This window comes from Cebus imitator, unplaced genomic scaffold (genome assembly GCF_001604975.1).
Source record: "Cebus imitator isolate Cc_AM_T3 unplaced genomic scaffold, Cebus_imitator-1.0 Scaffold31, whole genome shotgun sequence".
Classification (NCBI taxonomy): Eukaryota; Metazoa; Chordata; class Mammalia; order Primates; family Cebidae; genus Cebus; species Cebus imitator.
In genome coordinates, this window is record NW_016107346.1 from 8,984,233 (window position 1) to 9,006,783 (window position 22,551).

The 22,551-nt window shown below is 38.3% G+C and overlaps 1 protein-coding gene across 2 annotated transcripts in view; it reads right to left on the bottom strand.

Moving 5' to 3' along the window:
• Positions 1-22,551, bottom strand: part of VWA3B (von Willebrand factor A domain containing 3B) — a 232,069-nt gene that overhangs the window by 117,634 nt on the left and 91,884 nt on the right. For both annotated transcript variants that reach the window (XM_037736937.1, XM_037736936.1), the window contains exons 11-12: positions 16,480-16,618; positions 15,292-15,423 (exon numbers count right to left, since the gene is read on the bottom strand). In XM_037736937.1, coding sequence (XP_037592865.1) covers positions 15,292-15,423; positions 16,480-16,618 — 271 coding nt within the window. The remainder of the gene's footprint in view (positions 1-15,291; positions 15,424-16,479; positions 16,619-22,551) is intronic.

Consider the following 22,551-nt stretch of genomic DNA (forward strand, 5'->3'; position numbering starts at 1 on the left):
TCTTCAAGGAGAACTACAAGCCACTGCTCAATGAAATAAGGGAGGACACAAACAGATGGAGAAACATTCCATGTTCATGGTTAGGAAGAATCAATATCATGAAAATGGCCATACTGCCCAAAGTAATTTACAGATTCAATGCTATCCCCATCAAGCTACCAATGACCTTCTTCACAGAACTGGAAAAAACCACCTTAAACTTCATATGGAAGCAGAAGAGAGCCCGCATAGCCAAGTCAATTCTAAGGAAAAAGAACAAAGTGGGAGGCATCACACTACCGAACTTCAAACTATACTATAAGGCTACAGTAATCAAAACAGCATGGTACTGGTACCAAAACAGAGATATAGACCAATGGAACAGAACAGAGGTCTCGGAGGCAACACAGCATATCTACAACCATCTGATCTTTGACAAACCAGACAAAAACACGCAATGGGGAAAGGATTCCCTGTTTAATCAATGGTGTTGGGAAAACTGACTAGCCATGTGCAGAAAGCAGAAACTGGACCCCTTCCTGACACCTTACACTAAAATTAACTACAGATGGATTAAAGACTTAAACATAAGACCTAACACCATAAAAGCCCTAGAAGGAAATCTAGGCAAAACCATTCAGGACATAGGCATAGGCAAGGACTTCATGACCAAAACACCGAAAGCATTGACAACAAAAGCCAAAATAGACAAATGGGACCTAATCATACTCCAAAGCTTCTGCGTGGCAAAAGAAACAGTCTTTAGAATGAATCGGCACCAACAGAATGGGAAAAAATTTTGCAGTTTACCCAGCTGACAAGGGGCTGATATTCAGAATTTACAAAGAACTAAAACAGATTTACAGGAAAAAAACTAACAAGCCTATTCAAAAGTGGGCAAAGGATATGAACAGATACTTTACAAAAGAAGACATACATGAGGCCAACAAACATATAAAAAAATGCTCATCATCACTGGTCATCAGAAAAATGCAAATCAAAACTACACTGAGATACCACCTCACTCCAGTTAGAATGGCGATCATTAAAAAATCTGGAGACAACAGATGCTGGAGAGGATGTGAAGAAATAGGAACACTTTTACATTGTTGGTGAGAGTATAAATTAGTTCAACCATTGTGGAAGACAGTGTGGTGACTCCTCAAGGACCTCGAAATAGAAATTCCATTTGACCCAGCAATCCCATTACTGGGTATATATCCAAAGGATTATCAATCGTTCTACTATAAGGACACGTGCACACGAATGTTCATTGCAGCACTGTTTACAATAGCAAAGACCTGGAACCAACCCAAATGCCCATCGATGATAGACTGGACAGGGAAAATGTGGCACATATACACCATGGAATATTATGCAGCCATCAAAACGATGAGTTCGTGTCCTTTGTAGGGACATGGATGAACCTGGAAACCATCATTCTCAGCAAACTGACACAAGAGCAGAAAATCAAACACCGCATGTTCTGACTCATAGGCGGGTGTTGAACAATGAGAACACATGGACACAGGGAGGGGAGCACTACACACTGGGGTCGGTTGGGGGTAAATAGGGGAGGGACGGTGGGGGGTGGGGAGCTGGGGGGGGATAGCAGGGGGAGAAATGCCATATGTAGGTGATGGGGAGGAAGGCAGCAAATCACACTGCCACATGTGTACCTATGCAACAATCTTGCATGTTCTTCACATATACCCCAAAACCTAAAATAAAGTAAAATAAAAATATGAAATGGCAAAAAAAATAATAAAAGAAAACTTGGCAACTTGGACTTAATCAAAATTAAAAACCTATACACAGGTAAAAACCCTATTGAGAGAATGAAAAGTCATAGATTTGGAGAAAGTATTTGCAAGTTGAAAGGCGGATAAAGTCCTTATGTCCAGCATATATGAAGAAACTGAATTTTAAGAAAACAAACAACCCAATTAAAATGGGCAAACTATCTGAGCAGATACTTGACCAAAGAAGACATATATGTAGATGGCTAATAAGGATGAAAAGATGAGTGTTAAGTAAATGCAATTAAAAACCACAATAGGATACCATGAGACATCTTTCAGTCATATTAGAATGTCTAAAATAAAACAACCTGACAACGTCAAAAGCTGGAGAGGATGTAAAGTAATTGTAACTCTCATACATGGCTGATGGAAATGCAAAACATACAGCCACACTGAGAAACAGTATGGCAGTTTCTTATAAAGTTAAACATATGCTTAGCATAATAGCCACCAATCTCACTTCTAGGTATTTATTGAAGTGAAAACTTATTGTTGGAAACCATTTTCCATGGGTCTTGTGTATTTCTACATATCTTGCAACAGAGGTGCTGTCTGCTCTGGTCTATCTTTTCAAGATGTTTATATAGGGAACAGCCTTGAAAAATAGAAATACTATCTTTCTTCAAAGCAAAGAGCAGGCATGCTTATTGTCTGGTATAAAGATGATACCTAACTCTGGAGCAAAGGACCAGCATGCTCACAGTCCATTATAGAAGATTTGGTTTTCCTAAGTTCAGGGTTCCCTCCTTTAACACCACGTAATGTGTGAGCAAGTGTCTCCTTGCTCATTGTTTCACCCTGTGGGAACTGGGACTCAGGGAGCTAGTGCAAGAAAATGCTAAGACTCTGGCTATTTCTTTTTCTGTGCGTAATAAAGTCATTTGTCTCTGACCCAAGAGCCTTGGATGATCTGCCAGCACCCACATTAGTTTGCAAGTAAGGTAAAATCTCAGACCCTTCACAGTTCTCAACATCTTTTCACACAAAAACCTGTAGGCAAATATTTACTGTAGCTTTATGTATAAAACCCAAAACAGGAAACAACATAGATATCCTTCAGCAAGGAATAGGTAAACAGTTTTGCATCCATACTCGTCAGTAAAACACTACTCACTAATGAAACTCTACTGGCTGGGTGCAGTGTCTCATGCCTGTAATCCCAGCACTTTGGGAGGCCAAGGCAGGCAGATCGTTAAGAGATCAAGACCATCCTGGCCAACATGGTGAAACTCTGTCTCTACTAAAAATACAAAAATTAGGCAGGTGTGGTGGTGCACACCTGTAGCCCCAGCTATTCGGGTGACTGAGGCAGGAGAATCGCTTGAAACTGGGAGGGGGAGGTTGCAGTGAGCTAATATCCCATCACTGCACTCCAGCCTGGGCAACAGAGCAACTCTCCATCTCAAAAATAAAATAAAATAATAAAAAACACTACTTATCAACAAAAAGGAATAAACACTTGATTCATGAAATAAGTTGGATGAACCTCAAGTGCATTTGGGTAAGTGAAAGAAGCTAGAGCCCAAAAGTTCCATTGTATGATTTTGTTTATATGACATTCTGGAAAAAGAAAAGCTATAAGAACAGAGAAACAGACCAGTGGTTACCAGGAGGGAGTGGGAGTTGGTGACAAAGGGGCATATGAGGACATTTTGAGAGTGATAGAACTGTTCCCTTTGATACTGTGGTGGAGATATATGACTCCATGCATTTATCAAAATCCATGATCTATCACCAAAAAGAGTGTTTTCTTACTGTATACAAATTAAAATAAGATTCAACTAGGATGTGGAGGAAATCAAGGTGAAATTCAGACTATAACCAATGAGTCTAACTATATCGGTTAGATGGTGGCTATGAATGACATAACCACGCTGAAGAGATTGGGTAAGAAAGTTCCCTGACTTTACAACTTTGGAAGAGAGTTTTTGACTGGATACTGTAAAGTTAAAGAGAAAAAAAAAAACTGTATACAAACACTATAGCTGAATAAATTTGTTTCTTCTAGAGTAGGAACTAGCAGTACTGAAACTATATGTACAGTAGGGTTGACAATATAAGTAAATAAAATATATGTAATAAGAATCAAGTTTCTCCTGGTTGAAGAAGTTGCAAATAGGTTCATTACAAATGAACCCTGGGCTGGGTATTAGAATTAGAGAAATCAGTATGAATGCATGATTTGCTTGCTTATTTAATATAAATACAGATTGATATACAGATAAAGAAATATAGAAGTTTGTGGATACATAGAGTAGACAGATATATAGAAATATATATATTTAATAGATATTATCATATATATAATATAGATATTTTCTATTTATATATATTTCTATCTCTGTCCACTGAGAGGGCCTAAAAGCAGTGATATAATCCAGCAGCAATAAACATACCCAGGTGTCCAGATATTGGTTTCTAAATACCATTCTGTAATAAAATACCGAGGTTCTTTGGAGTAGTGGTAGATTTGAGGGTTGAAGCTGGGAAAATATAAGATGATCATAAACATCTTATAATGCCAGAAAGTCAGGAAATGCTAAAGGGGAAAAAAGATGGATGCATATTTAAATATTTAGAGGCAGCATAAAAGAATTCCCAATAGCCAAAGTAACAAAATTTTACTAATAAAATAAATAACAATAGTATTAGATTACAATCCCAAGAATAAAACAAATTTCCATGAGTCCACATTGAAATAATAAATAAATAAATAAATAAATAAATAAATAAATAAATGGGGGAAAGGGGAATCTTTTTTTTTTAATTTATTTTATTGCATTTTAGGTTCAAAACTACATTAAGATACTATTTCACACCAGTTAGAATGGCGATTATTAAAAAATCTAGAGACAACAGATGCTGGAGAAATAGGAACACTTTTATACTGTTGGTGGGACTGTAAATTAGTTCAACTATTGTGGAAGACAATGTGGCGATTCCTCAAGGACCTAGAAATCGAAATTCCATTTGACCCAGCAATCCCATTACTGGGTATATATCCAAAGGATTATAAATCGTTCTGCTATAAGGACACGTGCAGATGAATGTTCATTGCAGCACTGTTTACAATAGCAAAGACCTGGAACCAACCCAAATGCCCATCAACGATAGAATAGACAGGGAAAATGTGGCACATATACACCATGGAATATTATGCAGCCATAAAAAACAATGAGTTCGTGTCCTTTGTAGGGACATGGATAAACCTGGAAACCATTATTCTCAGTAAACTGACACAAGAGCAGAAAATCAAGAACCGCATGTTCTGACTCATAGGCGGGTGTTGAAAAATGAGAACACATGGACACAGGGAGGGGAGCACTACACACTGGGGTCTGTTGGGGGTAAATATGGGAGGGACAGTGAGGGGAGGGGAGTTGGGGAGAGACAGCATGGGGTGAAGTGCTAGATGTAGGTGATGGGGAGGAAGGCAGCAGATCACACTGCCATGTGTGTGCCTATGCAACAATCTTGCGTGTTCTTCACATGTACATCTTAAAAGTATTTTATTTTTTTCAGCAGGTGGGATTTTCTTTTTTTTTTTTAATATATATATTTTTATTGTACTTTAGGTTCTGGGGTACATGTGCAGATCATGCAGGGTTGTTGCATAGGTACATACACAGCAATGTGATTTGCTGCCTCCATCTCCCCATCACCTATATCTGGCATTTCTCCCCATGTTATCCCTCCCCCACCTCCCTATCCCCTGCTGTCCCTCCCCTAGTCCCCCGCAACAGACCCCAGTGTGTGGTGCTTAAAGGGAATCTTTTCTTTATAGAATAATTCCAATATATAAATGTAAAACCAATAAAGGAAATATAAAATCACCATCAGCTCAGTAATAATTGTTGTAAGGAAGATCCGCCAGTGAATGCTAAAATTAGTTAGCAAAGGCTTAAAGAACTAAGAATATTTGCATAGCCTCAGAGCATCTCCTGCAAAACTTTTATTATTTATAAAGGTAAAAAAATGGTAACTTTTGGGGGAGAAACAGGGCAGATGTCACCTTAACCAAATGATCAAAGTAAACACCCCTGGTTATAGAACCTATCAGCATCATGTGTGACTTCAGGCAATGCACTGGGAAGAGTAGTTTTTCCCCAAATCCATAACGCAATCCAATAATGAGAAAATGTCAGACAAAATCAAACTGAAGGACATTCTACAGAAGATCTGAGTAGTGCCCTTCAAAAGTGTCACAGTCACGAAAGATAAGGAGAGGCTGAGAAACTGTCACAGATTGGAAGAGAATAAGGAGGCATTGCAACTAAATGTCATGTGAGACCCTTGGCTGTATCTTGGAATATAAAAGGAACATTAGTGGGAAACTGATGAAAGCTGAAGAAAGTCTGTAATTTAGCTCATAGTATCCATGTGAAAGTCTTAGTTTGATAATTATACCATGGCTATGTTAGAGGTGAACATTAGAGTAAGTTAGGTGAAGGATGAGTGTGAACTCTCCATACTACTTTTGCAACTTTTTTTGTAAGTCTAGAATTATTGCAGATTTAAAAGTTAAAAGCAAAACAAAAATCCTCCTGCAGGAATCGGGCAGCAGAAATGTATCTCAGGTGGTAAACAGAACAACTCTTCGCTCTGAGCCCAATCTCAATAGTCTTTTGTTGAAAAGCCTACTGCTGAAAAGATGGTGGCAAAGCTGGGGAAGAGCCAGACAGAGAGAGCTTGGGGACACATGGTCTGGAGGTGACACCTGTTTTGCACCTGCTCCCCCCATCTCCCACTCCCAACTATTGGGCAGGCACTGCCACAGCTTGTACTCCCCTGGCCTTAGGAATGGCTATGCTTGTTTGGGGACCTACTACTGCATGACACCAGTACAAAGCAGGCTCAGACCACCCTGAGTGCTACCAGGTTGACTACTGGACCAAACGAGCCAAAAGAATAATAGAAGAATTTGGCTTTCTTTATTATCATTATTTTTTAAATTAATTTACTTTTAATTGACAAATAAAATTATGTATTTTTATGATATGTAATGTAATGTTTTGATATATATATACATTGTGGAATGAATAAATCAAGCTAATTAACATATCTATCACCTGACATCTTTTGAGTGGTGAGAACATTTAAAATCTACTCTCTTGGCAAAAGATCCAAGATGGCCGAATAGGAACGGCTCTGGAGTGCAGTTCCCAGCAAGAACAACACAGAGGGTTAGTGATCACCACATTTCCAAACAAGTTTTCACTGCTCACAGACCAGGAGATTCCCGGGCTGAAAAGTGCCACGAGTTTCCAGCACGGCTGTTTCAGCCAGTGCTGCGGGTTGGCACATGAAAACTCACACAAATCTGGGTGGCCATTTCAACTGGCATCTGGAATGCCTGGGAGACAGAGCCGCCCATTCAACTGAAAGGGAGGGGCTGAGACAGGGAGCTAGGTGACCTGCTTGGTGGGTACAACCCCCACAAAACAAGCAATCTGAAACACTCTGGATTGAGAGTTTCACAGCAAGCACAGCTGGACCCAGGATGGTCCATATTGGTGGGGGGAAGGGCATCCGCCACTACCGAGGCAGTCTGCCAATACCAAGGCAGTTCTAACTGTACCTCTATAAACAACACCTCAAAAAAGTTCACGCAGCAGCTGGGCAGAGCCCATAGCAGCTCAGCAATGCCTCTGCTGGCAGACTATGACTAGACTAACTCCATGCTGGGCAGGGCATCTATGAAAAAAGGCAGCAGCTCATCAGGAACTTATAAATAAAGCCCAACCTTCCTAGGATAGACACCTGAGAAAAGAGGCAGTTATGAGTTCAGCTGCAGCAGACTTAAATTTACTGGCCCAGCAGCTCTGCACGGAACAATGGAGCTCCCAGCACAGCACTTGAGCTCCTACAAGGGACAGACTGTCTCCTCAAGCAGCTCTCTGACCCCCACATACCTAAAGAGACACCTCATAAAGGAGAGCTCAGGCTGGCATCTAGTGGATCCCCTTCTGGGACAAAGACAACAGAAGAAGAAACTGGCAGAAACCCTTACTGTTCTGCAGCCCCCACAGGTGATCCCCAAGCAAGCAGGGTATGGAGTGGACCTCCAGCAGTCCTGCAGGAGAGGGACCTGACTGTTAGAAGGAAAACTAAGAAACAGAAAGAAATAGCTTCAACATCAACAAAAAGGACTTCCACTCAGAGACCCCATCTGAAAGTCACCAACTACAAAGACTATAGGTAGATAAAGCCACAAAGATGGGAAGAAACCAGCACAAAAAGGATGAAAACACCAAAAACCAGAATGCCTCTCGTCCTCCAAGGGATCACAACTCCTCACCAGCTAGGGAACAAAGCTGGATGGAGAATGAATCTAATGAATTGACAGAAACAGGCTTCAGAAGGTGGGTAATAACAAACTTCTCAGAGCTAAAAGAACATGTTCTAACCCAATGCAGAGAAACTAAGAACATTGAAAAAAGGTTAGATGAAATGCTAACTAGAATAAACAGCTTAGAGAGGAATATAAATGAATTGATGGAGCTGAAAAACACAGCACAAGAACTTCACAAAGCATACACAAGTTTCAATAGCCAAATCGACCAAGCAGGAGAAAGGTTATCAGAGATTGAAGATAAACTCAATGAAATAAAACGAGAAGGCAAGATTAAAGAAAAAAGAGTGAAAAGAAATGAACAAAGCCTGCAAGAAATATGGGATTATGTGAAAAATCTACATTTGATAGGTATACCTGAAAGTGATGGAGAGAATGAATCCAAGCTGGAAAACACTCTTCAGGATATTATCCAGGAGAATTTCCCCAACCTAGCAAGGCAGGCCACCATTCAAGTCCAGGAAATACAGAGAACACCAAAAATATATTCCTCAAGAAGAGCAACCCTAAGGCACATAATCATCAGATTCACCAGGTTGAAATGAAGGAAAAAATGCTAAGGGCAGCCAGAGAAAAAGGTTGGGTGGGTTATTCACAAAGGGAAGCCCATCAGACTCACAGAGGATTTCTCGGCGGAATCCCTACAAGCCAGAACAGAGTGGGGGCCAATATTCAACATCCTTAAAGAAAAGGATTTTCAACCTAGAATTTCATCTCCAGCCAAACTAAGCTTCATAAGTAAAGGAGAAATAAAATCCTTTATAGACAAGCAATTGCTGAGAGATTTCGTAACCACCAAGCCTGCCTTACAAAACCTCCTGTAAGAAGCACTAAACAGGCAAAGGAACAACCAGTACCAGCCATTCCAAAATGTACCAAATGGTAAAGAACATTGACACAATGAAGAAAACGCAACATCTAATGGGCAAAACATCCAACCAGCAGCAAAATGGCAGGATCAAATTCACGCATAACAATATTAACCCTAAATGTAAATGGGCTAAATGCCCCAATCAGAAGACCCAGACTGGTAAATTGGCTAAAAAGTCAAGACCCATTGGTGTGCTGTATTCAGGAAACCCATCTCACCTGCAAGGACACACATAGGCTAAATATAAATGGATGAAGGGAGATTTTTCAAGCAAATGGAGAGCAAAACGCAGGAGTTGCAATCCTAGTCTCTGATAAAATGGACTTAAAACCAACAAAGATCAAAAGACACAAAGAAGGAGATTACATAATGGTAAAAGGATCAATGCAACAAGAAGGGCTAACAATCCTACATATATACGCACCCAGTACAGAGCACTCAGTTACATAAAGCAAGTTCTTAACAACTACAAAGAGAATTAGACTCCTACACAATAATAATGGGAGACTTTAACACTCCACTGTCAATATTAGACAGATCAATGAGACAGAAAATTAACAAGGATATCCAGGACTCAAACTCAGATCTGGACCAAGTGGACCTAATAGACATCTACAGAACTCTCCACCCCAAATCCACAGAATATACATTCTTCTCAGCACCATATTGCACCTATTCAAAAATTGACCACACAATTAGAAGTAAATCACTCCTCAGCAAATGCAAAAGAACGGAAATCATAACAAACAGTCTCTCAGACCACAGTGCAATCAAGTTAGAACTCAGAATTCAGAAACTAACTCTGAACTGCACAACTTCATGGAAACTGAACAACTGGCTCCTGAATGTCGACTGGATAAACAATGAAATGAAGGCAGAAATAAAGATGTTCTTGGAAACCAATGAGAACGAATACACAACATACCAGAATCTCTGGAACACATTTAAAGCAGTGTCTAGAGGGAAACTGATAGCAATAAATGCCCGCATGAGAAGTGAGGAAAGATCTAAAATCGACACCCTATCATCAAAATTGAAAGAGCTAGAGGAGCAAGATAAAAAAAAGATTCAAAAGCTAGCAGAAAACAAGAAATAACTAGGATCAGAGCAGAACCAAAGGAGATAGAGACACAAATAATCCTTCAAAATATTGATAAATCCAGGAGCTGGTTTTTTGAAAAGATCGACAAAACAGACAGACCACTAACCAGATTAATAAAAAAGAAAAGGGAGAAGAATCAAATAGATGCAATAAAAAAGATAAAGGGATATCACCACCAATTCCACAGAAACACAAACTACCATCAGAGATTACTACAAACAACTCTATGCAAATAAACCAGTAAACCTGGAAGAAACGGATAAATTCCTGGACACTGGCACCCTCTCAAGCCTAAACCAGGAAGAAGCTGAAACCGTCAACAGACTAATAATAAGGGTTGAAGTTGAGGCAGCAATTAATAGCCTACCAACCAAAAAAAGTCCACGTCCAGATGGGTTCACAGCCCAATTTTATCAGATGTACAAAGAGGAGCTGGTACCATTCCTTCTGAAACTATTCCAAACAATACAAAAAGAAGGAATCCTTCCCAAATCATTTTATGAGACCAACATCATCCTGATACCAAAACCTGGCAGAGACTCAACAAAAAAAGAAAGCTTCAGGCCAATATCTATGATAAACATCGATGCAAAAATCTTCAACAAAATACTGGCAAACTGATTGCAACAGCACATCGAAAAGCTTATCCATCACGATCAAGTAGGCTTCATCCCAGGGATGCAAGGCTGGTTCAACATATGCAAGTCTATAAATGTACTCCACCACATAAACAGAACCAAAGACAAAAACCACATGATTATCTCAACAGATGCAGAGAAGGCCTTCTACAAAATTCAACAGCCCTTTACTAAAAACTCTCAATAAACTGGGTATCGAAGGAACATATCTCAAAATAATAAAAGCTATCTATGAAAAACCTACAGTCAATATCATGCAGAATGGGCAAAAATTGGAAGCATTCTCTTTGAAATCTGGCACTAGACAAGGATGCGCTCTCTCACCATTCCTATTCAATATGCTATTGGAAGTTCTAGCCAGAGCAATTAGACAAGAAAAAAAAATAGGGGGTATTCAATTAGGAAAAGAGGAAGTCAAATTGTCTCTATTTGCAGATGACATGACTGTATATTTAGAAGACCCTATCATCTCAGCCCAAAATCTCCTTAAACTGATAAGCAACTTCAGCAAAGTCTCAGGACAAAAAATCAATGTGCAAAAATCACAAGCATTCCTATACACCAATAACAGACTAACAGAGAGCCAAATCATGAATTAACTTCCATTCACAATTGCTACAAAGAGAATAAAATATCCAGGAATAAAACTAATAAAGGATGTAAAGGACCTTTTCAAGGAGAACTACAAACCACTGCTCAACGAAATAAGAGAGGACACAAACAGATGGAGAAACATTCCATGTTCATGGTTAGGAAGAATCAATATCATGAAAATGGCCATACTGCCCAAAGTAATTTATAGATTCAATGCTATCCCCATCAAGCTACCAATGACCTTCTTCACAGAACTGGAAAAAAACACTTAAAGTTCATATGGAATCAAAAGAGAGCCCACATAGCCAAGACAATCCTAAGCAAAAAGAACAAAGCTGGAGGCATCACACTACCTGACTTCAAACTATACTACAAGGCCTACAGTAGTCAAAACAGCTTGGTACTGGTACCAAAACAGAGATATAGGCCAGTGGAACAGAACAGCCTTAGAGGCAATGCCACATATCTACAACCATCTGATCTTTGACAAACCTTACAAAAATAAGCAATGGGGAAAGGAGTCCCTGTTTAATGAATGGTGTTGGCAAAACTGGCTAGCCATGTAGAGAAAGCTAAAACTGGACCCCTTCCTGACACCTTACACTAAAATTAACTCCAGATGGATTAAAGACTTAAACATAAGACCTAACATGATAAAAACCCTAGAAGAAAACCTGGACAAAACCATTCAGGATATAGTTATAGGCAAGGACTTCATGGCTAAAACACCAAAAGCACTGGAAACAAAAGCCAAAATAGACAAATGGGACCTAATTAAACTCCACAGCTTCTGCACAGCAAAAGAAACAATCATTAGAGTGAATCAGCAACCAAAAGAATGGGGGAAAAAACTGCAATCTACTCATCTGACAAAGGCAGAATCTACAAAGAACTAAAACAGATTTACAAGAAAAAAACAAACAAACCCATCCAAAAGTGGGTGAAGGATATGAACAGACACTTTTCAAAAGAAGACATATATGAGGCCAACAAATATATGAAAAAATGCTCATCATCACTGGTTATTAGAAAAATGCAAATCAAAACTACATTGAGATACCACCTCACGACAGTTAGAATGGCCATCATTAAAAAATCTGGAGACAACAGATGCTGGAGAGGATGTGGAGAAATAGGAACATTTTTACACTGTTTGATGGGAGTGTAAATTAGTTCAACCATGTGGAATACAGTGTGGTGCTTCCTTGAGGACCTAGAAATAGAAATTCCATTTGACCCGGCAATCAAAATGATTTATAATCCTTTTATAAACCCATTCCTGGGTATATACCCAAAGGATTATAAATCATTCTGTTATAAAGACACATGCACACATATGCTCATTGCAGCACTGTTTATAATAGCAAAGACCTGGAAGCAACCCAAATACCCATCAATGATAGACTGGACAAGGAAAATGTGGCACATACACACCACGGAATACTATGCAGTCATAAAAAAGGATGAGTTCATGTCCTTTGTAGGGACATGGACAAATATGGAAACCATCATTCTCAGCAAACTGACAGAAGAACAGAAAGTCAAACACCGCATGTTCTCACTCATAGGCAGGTGTTGAACAATGAGAACACATGGACACAGGGAGGGGAGCATCACACACTGGAGTCTGTTGCAGGGGGCCAGGGGAGGGACAGTGGGGGGTGCGGTGGGAAGGTTGAGGAGGGATTACATGGGGAGAAATGTCAGATATAGGTGACAGGGGGATGGAGGCAACAAACCACATTGCCATGTATGTACCTATGCAACAATCCTGCATGATCTGCACATGTACCCCAGAACCTAAAGTACAAGTTAAAAAAAAATCTACTCTCTTGACAGTTTTCAATTATATAACACATTGTTATTAACTATAGTCACCATGCTGTATAACAGATCTCCAGAACATATTCTTCCTGTCTAACCGAAACTATGTACCCTTTGACCAACATTTCCCCATCCCCACCCTTCACTCTGCTCCCAGGCCCTGGTAACCACCATTCTACTCTCTGCTTCTATGAGTTTGACATTTTTAGATTCTAAATATAAGGAGATCATGTGGTATTTTTCTTTCTCTGCCTGGCTTATTTCACTTAATATAGTGTCCTCCAGGTTCATTCAGGTTGTTGCAAATAACAGGATTTCCTTCTTTTTTTAAGCTGTGTAGTATTCCATTGTGTATATACACCACATTTTTTTTTATCCTTGGTCCTTTTGAAAATGAATTTTGGACATTCAACAAGCTAGCAAGGGTGTATCAGTGAAAATTTGTAAGGAGAACAGCATCATGCTTTACAGGAATATGTGTTTTTAGCCAAATGGCTAAAATCTGAATAGATGTCTGACTCTGTTCACTAGTGATTTTCACATAAAGCAGAACCCAATGATGGTTTTTATCCAATGAGATTACACATGTAATATCTTGTTATCACAAACCCTAAATTAGTAGGCTCTTGACTTAACAAGGTATTTCCTATTTTTCTGTAATAAAAGGGCAAAACATATGTCACAAGTAACTTCACTGGTTAATTGGAAATTTAACAAGTTGAGTATGAATTCGACACCATTTCCCAGGATAAGATGACCAGTTAAATTAAAATCTTACAGACATTATTATTTCTTATAGAACAGATTTTCTCCTTTTCCCATTTTTAGAAGCAAATTACAAAGGAATCCTAGTGCATCTCAATGAGCTGCTAATGTCTATTTGTGATTTTCTGTCAAATATAAGACTCTAAACTCAGGCACTAAACTATTTTAAAGTTCCTGGTGTTGTTTACGAATATATTCTCATGTCAACATACAGGGATTTAGACATTTAACTCTCTGTGCCTTGATGAGAATATCATTTAGAGTGTATACATATTTGCCTTTTTTAAAAAAAGAGATGGAGGCCTGCTCTGTTGCCCAAACAGGACTCAAATTGCTGGGGTCAAATGATTCTCCTACCTCAGTTTCCCAAGGAGCTGGGACTACAGGTGTGCACCACTATGTCTAGCTCTTATATTTGACTGTTTAAGAACAACTCCTAGTCTCAATTTTAGTGTATCTCAAATATTTGGAATGCTATAATGCTATATGCTATAAAAAATTAAGGTAAGTTCAAGATAAGAAAATTTACAGCAAGGAAAATCCTTCCCAATAGTCTGTATAAATGCCAAAAGCAGTCACTTCTGAGGAAATGATTCACCTTCTGACCACAACCCCTACCCTAGCTCTCTTCTTGAGTTCATTCCTAAACATTCAGATTGTGCTGTATATTTCCACATGCTCCTTACTTTTGAACAAGCCCACTGATACGAATGGCTACAATATATCTTTTGCAACAATAATGAAATTTCAGAAGAAACAAATCTGAATGTCTGAGTAAAAACACAAAATCTGTTGGGAGGCCGAGATGGGTGGATCACGAGGTAAAGAGATCAAGACCATCCTGGCCAACATGGTGAAACCCCATCTCTACTAAAAATACAAAAAATTAGCCAGACGTGGTGGCACATGCCTGTAATTCCAGCTACTTGGGAGGCTGAGACAGGAGAATCGCTTGAACCCAGGAGGCGGAGGTTGCGGTAAGCCGAGAATGCGCCATTGCACTCCAGCCTGGGCAACAAAAGTGAAACTCTGTCTCAAACAAACAAACAAACAAACAAAAGACAAAAATGTGTTCTGAAATGTGTTTTCATAAGGGGGCTGCAACCTGAGGCAAGGACAAAGCTGGAAATAGAGAACTGTGAATAGATAAGAACAAGAGGCTCGTCTAAACTTTATGATATTGACAAATGATATTGACAAATGAGATTGGATTAACATGACCATTGCAAGCAAAATGAAAGCCTATGCCAAGCCACTTCCATCCTGGGAATGCCAAACACCTCTCAAGAATGTCTGTCCTGTGAATAAATTCAGTACACAGGTGAGAGACCCCTAGGCTTCTCCTAGCTTAGTCTCCATCTTACCTTCATGTCTCTAATCCAGGACTGAGCCTGTTCCAAATTCTGTTCATTGACTTCAGCAAGTTGTTCCCGCCAAGCAACTGCTTGACCATCAAACTTCACGAAATTAAACCTACTTTTATATTTCAGCTGTTCCTAAAAGAAACAGTGATTATTTAACCATAAAACCACTCAGATGTAAGAAAGGGTTAGGGTAGGTCACAGTTTGATATATTTTAATAACTGTGATATCTATTTTCAGTTCAAGAAGCAAAAAATTATATTCAATAGAGAATATCCTATCTAGTACAAGGGCATTTAAATAAAATTTATCCAGTTTTTGTGTTAAGACCTTTACAAATGTATATATGGTTGTATGAATATACATTATATATGTCACATACATGTAAAAGTTTATAGATATGTGACATTAAATATTGATTTTAATACTAACAATACTAATATACCAAATAAGCACACCAAACACAATATGCTTAAGGAAACAAAATCTAAAACAATATCATCACTTCAGTCATTATCTTTTGGGTAAAGCTATTATTCAGTTACAACTTTATTCACTTGCTCATATTTCTCCAGCAGAGCTTTGTTAAATTAAAAAATGTATTTTGTGTTTCTCAGACGCTCCCCACTATTATTTCTACGGTTATTACTTACATCAATACTGCAAACTCACACAGTACTGTGATGGCATTTGGCAGGTGTGGACACTAGGAGTTAGGGCACTTGAGCAACCTGCTTCAGGACACACAGCTCAGAGGCAGCAAAGGCAGAATAAAAACTGGAAGCTTCTAACACCAGCCTACACTCCTCCCAGGCACCAGGGCACACAGTATCCCTAATCAACGTTTGAAATTAAAAGTGCTAAGATGAGGAGTATCTGGAAGACAACGGAAGTGTGTGTATACCACCAATTTCAGTACAGAGAAAACCTGAACAACGAATATAGCAACTCCCTTAAGCAACTCATGCATGGCAGAAAGAATTCACCAGAGAAAGGGTCTATTTGTAAAGGTGAATTGATGATTCTCTAACTGGCAAAAGGGAGTCTTTCTCTGAATTTGAGTTTCTTAGGGACTTTTTAGTGCAACAAGCCCCTGTCCACTGCTCATAACCATCACAGGCGATGCTTCATGGTGATCCATTTATGATACACAAAACCGTAAATGCATGAATCTGACAGTTCCATCTAACCTGTATGAACTGAATGATCTTGTCCTTCACCAAATCCAGTTTGCTCTTCATTGAGTGAGACGTGTCAATGAGAATGTAGATGCAATCATTGTGCAATTTTCCAAAGAGGCTTTGACTCCCATCCTGTAGCCATTTAATCCTAGACAGGAAGTAGGTTGAAAGTGAATGGTGAGAGCCTGCAAGTAACAAGAGCATCTTCCCGAGAACTTAATGATGCATCTGCAGAGGACAGAGCTGTGCTATGTTGTTTATATCCAATCTTTTGTGAGTGGATCATTCACTTTGAGGTTTTTCTGTAGAAAATCCTACATTTGAGCTGTAGAATGCACTACCCATCACCAAACCAAGTATAAAACAAAACTAAGAAAATAAATATGACAGAAAAATAAATCCATCACAGGTGCCAAAGTCAAAATATATTACTTCTAGTCATCTGATATTTTAAGGACCTCAGCTATGACTTCAGACCATTTGTTCTTCTAATCTGACTGACTGCAGTCAAGCTAGTGAAGCCAGCACATTCCTGAAGATTCAGTGAAGGTTATGGACAGCATCAAGCATCCCCAGAGCTCTGTAATAACCAAGGGCCAGGTGGCTATGTGAGAAGAACTGCTTCTATGGTCCATGCTCAAGTTCCCATCACAGGATGTAAATAAATAAAATTTGCGGCCACAGGCAAAGCCTGGGAGGTGGAGGTGAGGAAAGAGGATGGAAAAAATATTTGAATTAAGTTCAGAGTTCAGCAAAGCCTAAGAAACTAAAATTTGAATGGCAAAATATTGAAAGGACATTACTGCACAGGAGAGAGGAGAGGAGAGAGAGATAGAGAGAGAGCATGCATGGGCCAGAGATCTGCAGAAGGATGCCCTTGAAATTTTGGTTAAGTAATGATCAAGGCATGCATGTGAAAAAGCTACTGAAGCCAAGGAAGAAATCACCAAAGGAGTAGGCAGATCAACCCTTCAGAGCTCACACATGGCTAGGAGTCATTCATCTTCTACCAGCCAGAGTGGGAAAACCTCCTTAATACATGGGGCACCAAGTAGCATTCTGAAAAGAGTATTGCCTTAGTACAAGGACCAAAGTAGCCTTGGACTAAAGGCTACCCCGGATCTATTCTAACATAACTGAAAAGCAATTCCTAGAGAGATCAAACTGGTTTTAAGGAACTTAACTGCATTAAGAACATATATACAACTACAATGAAATCCAGAACCTGACAAAGTAAAGTTAAAATGCCCGGCATCCAATAAAAAATTACCAGCATACAAAGAAGTAGGAAAATATGATCCATAACAAGAAGACAAATTGATGAACAGAAACAGACCCCAAAATGACACAGAGGATAGAATTAGCAGAAAAGGATGTTACACAGCTATTACAAAAATAACTTATATGGTCAAAAAGGTAAAGTATAAATAGAATGAGGAGAGAAATAGAAGATACTTAAATAGACCCAAATAAAACTTGTAGAGAGATAGAGCATCTGAAATTTAAAATATACTGCATGGTATTAATAGTACATTAGACATTAGGAGAAGAAAAGATTAGGGAACAAAAGACAAAGCAAAGGGAACAATTTGAAGTTAAACAATTTGCAGAGAGAAAAAAGACAAAAGTACTTTCATCAGAGAGAATTAGTGGCTGGCCCATGGAACAATATCAAGGAGTCTGACATATGTGTAATTAAAGTCTAAGAAGAAGAGGAGAGGGAGAGACAGGAAAAATATTTGAAAAAATATGACCAACATGTTTTAATTTGGATCAAAATCCGGCACCTACAGATCCAAGAAGCTCAAAGAACCCAAGAAGAAGAAAAATAAACTACACCCAGGCTTACCTCAATAAAATTGATAAAATCTATATATAAATAGAAAAATTTTTAAAGCGTCCAAAGACATTATGTGTAGAGGAGCAAGCAAAAATATGACAGGAGCCTTCTAATCATAAATCATGCCAGCCAGGAGACAATGGAAAAGAATTTTCAAAGTACTGAAAGATAGAACTGTAATGCCAGAATTTTATGCTTAGCAAACACATCATTCAAAAATAAAGGTAAATTAAAGAGTTTTTCAGACTAAAACAGCTCATTCATCACCAACAGACCTGCACTGCCAGAAATATGAATGAAACTTCTTCAGGTGGAAAAAAAATGATACCAAATGGAAATCTGGTGCAGTACAAAGGAGTAAAAAGCAACAGAAATATCAAGTATGTGGTTAAATATGAAATACATCTATTATAATTTTTAATGTAGCTACAAGACAATTGACTGTTTAGTTACATTGTATTGTAAAAGGATGTGTAGAAGTAAAGTGTACAACAGTGGAAAGGACAGAAGTGGGAGTGAAAGTTGTAAGACTCCTATAATTTACATGAAGTTATATAATATTATTTGTAGGGTGACTGATAAGATGCATATTGTAAATCCTAAATAGACATGCGCGTGCACATACACACACACACACACACACACACACACACACATACATCAAAACACAACAAAACAGGTAGAGCTAATAATACAATAGTGGAGATAAAATGTAATAATAAAAAATACTCAAACCAAAGAAGGCAAAAAACAAGTAAAAAGGGAACAAAAACCAGAAAACAAATAGCAAAATCTTAGATTTAAATCCAGTCAAATCAATAATCACCTTAAATGTAAAAGATCTTAACACTCCAGTTAAAAGGCAAAGATTGTTAGCTTGGATTAATGAAACAATGCTCATATATATAAATATATATCTTCTGTCTGTAAGAAATCCATTTAAATATAGGATGCAGACAAGTAAAGATAAAATGATAGAAAACAAGAATAATAAAAAATCATGAAGGGTGGCTAAACTGCTATCAAAATAAATTTCAGAAGAAGCAATATTACCAGAGATATAAAAGGGGATATTTCATAATTACAAAGGAGTTGGTTCATCAAGAGAACATAACACTCTTAAATATACATGAAACTATTAATAGACCTTCAAAACACATGAAGAAAAAACACACAGAACTGAAATGAGAGTTGAAGACTACATTTGGAAATTTCAACACTCTTTTCTCAATAATTTATAGAACAACTAGAGAAATTCAGTAATAATATGAAAGACTTGAGCAACATTATCAACCAACTCGAGCTAATTGATACATGTAGTACATTCCACCCAACAAAATCAGATTATTTTTCCCCAAGATCTGTACTACAAAACAGGTCCCAATAAATTTATAAGAATTGAATCACACAGTATTTCCCTGTTTACAGTGAATTTAAAACAGAAATTAGTAACAAGATGTATTAGGAAAATCCACAAATATTTGGAAAGTAAACAACATATTTTTTTTTTTTTTTTGAGATGGAATCTTGCACTGTCACCCAGGCTGGGTTGCAATGGCAGGATCTCGGCTCACTGCAACCTCTATCTCCTGGGTTCAAGTGATTCTCCTGCCTCAGCCTCCTGAGTAGCTTACAGGCACCCACTCTACCATCACATCCGGCTACTTTTTTGTATTTTTAGTAGAGACAGGGTTTCACTATGTTAGCCAGGCTGGTCTCAAACTCCTGACCTTCCGATCTGCCTCCCAAAGTGCTGGGATTACAAGCATGAGCCACTGTGCCCAGCCTAAACAACACATTTCTAAATAACCCTTTAGTCAAAGAAGAAATGATGGGGAAAATTAGAAAATATTCTAAAGTGACTGAAAATAAAAGCAATATATTAAAATCTGCGAAAAGCAGCTAAAGAAATACTCAGAGAGAAATATATAAAATTAAATTCTTGCATTATAAAGAAAGAAAGATCTCAAATTGGTCATCTAAGCCAATCCATAGCTTTCTCAAAGCTCTTCTTGATGACACAAAGATGACAAAAATTATCAGTATTAGCTCTCTGTGCTTTTAAAGAAATTGAATGTATTGTTAAAAACCTCCCCATAAGGAAGAAAACTCCAGGCTCAGATGGCTTCAGTGGTGAATTCTACCAAACATTTAAAGCAGAGATGATACCAATTCTTCACAAAGTCTTCCAGAAAATAGAAGAGGAAGAAAACTTCCCAGTGATCCCTGACATCTGGCAGGAGGAGGGGGACGAATGGGCCCGGCAGCTGCCATGTGAACTGCTTTCCCAGAAGCATCCTCTCTCCCAGACCTGAAACCCAATGACTCGCTCCACTGAGTCAGCTCCAAAACTACAAGCAGAGAAGACACCAGACACAGGGATTTCTTGTTCTGAGTAACCCATTACCATCTGGTTTTGAGAGGCTGGCACTCTTAGGGTAAATACAGGGCAGAAGGGTGTCTGCACCTTGTGATTTTGTAATAGAAAACACAGGAGGAGGAAGGGAGCTCTGATTTTCCTTCTTTTTAAAATTTAATTTTTATTCATAATTGACACATCATAAACTGTATAACTATTTTATGGAGTATAATATGATGTTTCAATGTATGTATATAGCATATAATAATCAAATTGGGGTAATTACTATATCCATGACTTTAAACATTTATTGTTTCTTTGCGGTAACAACATTCAAAACCTTCTTATCTAGCTTCTTGAAATGTACACTACATTGTTTTTTACTATAGTCATCCTACTGTGTAGTACAACAGTAAAACTTATTCTTCCTGTCCAACTATAACTTTGTACACATTGACCAACCTCCCCTGGTCCTTCACCTCCCCACTGCCATCTCCCCAGCCTCTCGTAAACCACTATTTTATTGTCTACTTATGTGAAACCACTTTTTTTAGATTCCACATATGGGTCAGATCATGTGATGTTTGAAGAAGACGAAGAAACACTTCATGAAATTGGACTGGACAGGGATTTTTTGAATAAGACCTCAAAAGCACAGGCAGCAAGAGCAAAATCAGACAAGCTGGATTACCTCAAACTAATAAGCTTCTGCACAGCCAAGGAAATCATCAATAAAGTGAAGAGAAAACCTGCAGAATGGGAGAAAGGATTTGCAAAGTATGCATTCAACAAGGGGATAATATCTAGGTTATAAAAGAACTCAACAGCAAAAAAAGAAAGAAAGAAAGAAAACCCCGCAAATAATTTGATTTTAAAATAGACAAAAGACTTGAACAGACATTTCTCAAAAGAAGACATACAAATATATGAAACCAACAGGTTTGTGAAAATACGTTCAATAGCACTAATCATCAAATCAAAACCACAAAGAGATAGCACCTTACCCCAGCTAAAATAGTTATTATCAAGAAGACGAAAAAAAAAAAAATACCAGCAAGGATGTAGAGAAAAGGGAGGTCTTATACACTGTTGATGGGAATATGAATTAGTACAGCCATCATGGAAGCCAGTCTGGAGGTCCCTTAAAAAAATAAGTGAAAACAGAACTACTACATGATTCAGCAATATCATTTCTAGGTATATCTCCAAAGGACATAAAATCAGCATGTCAAAGAGACCCTGACATACACACATTTATTGCAGTGCTATTCACAGTACCAGAAATATAGAATCAACCTAAATGCCCATCTAATGAAGAATGAATAAAGAAAACATGATGTGTACGCATGTATGTGTATATATACATACACACACATACACAATGGCATACTAGTTAGCCGTAAAACAGAATGAAATCTTCTCATTTGTGGCAACATGGATTAAACCGAAGTAAATTATGTTAGGTGAAATAAGCCAGGCACAGAAAGGAGCTCTCATTTTCAAATAGCTATTTCATACCAATACTAGCTTAAACTCATTAGATTTAGTATCTGATCTAATCCCTAGAACAAACTTATAAATAATATTACTAATCCCACTTTATAAACAAGGATAATGACGCATAAAGGCATTAACAAACGTGCCCAGGGTCACACAGTAAGTGGCAGTTCTGGGATTAGAATCCAGCTCTCTCTGACCTCAGAGCCTATGATCTAATGACTTTGGTCTTCTGGTGTAAAGCTGCCTTTGGTTCTGGGAGGAGCAGGCATTAAGATAGATCATCCCCCTGAGGCCAACTGTAGGTCACAGCACTAGTATCCACACTCATGAGCATTAACACATTTTAAAGGCCCAGCAGGATTGTGTCGGATCACATGAAGTG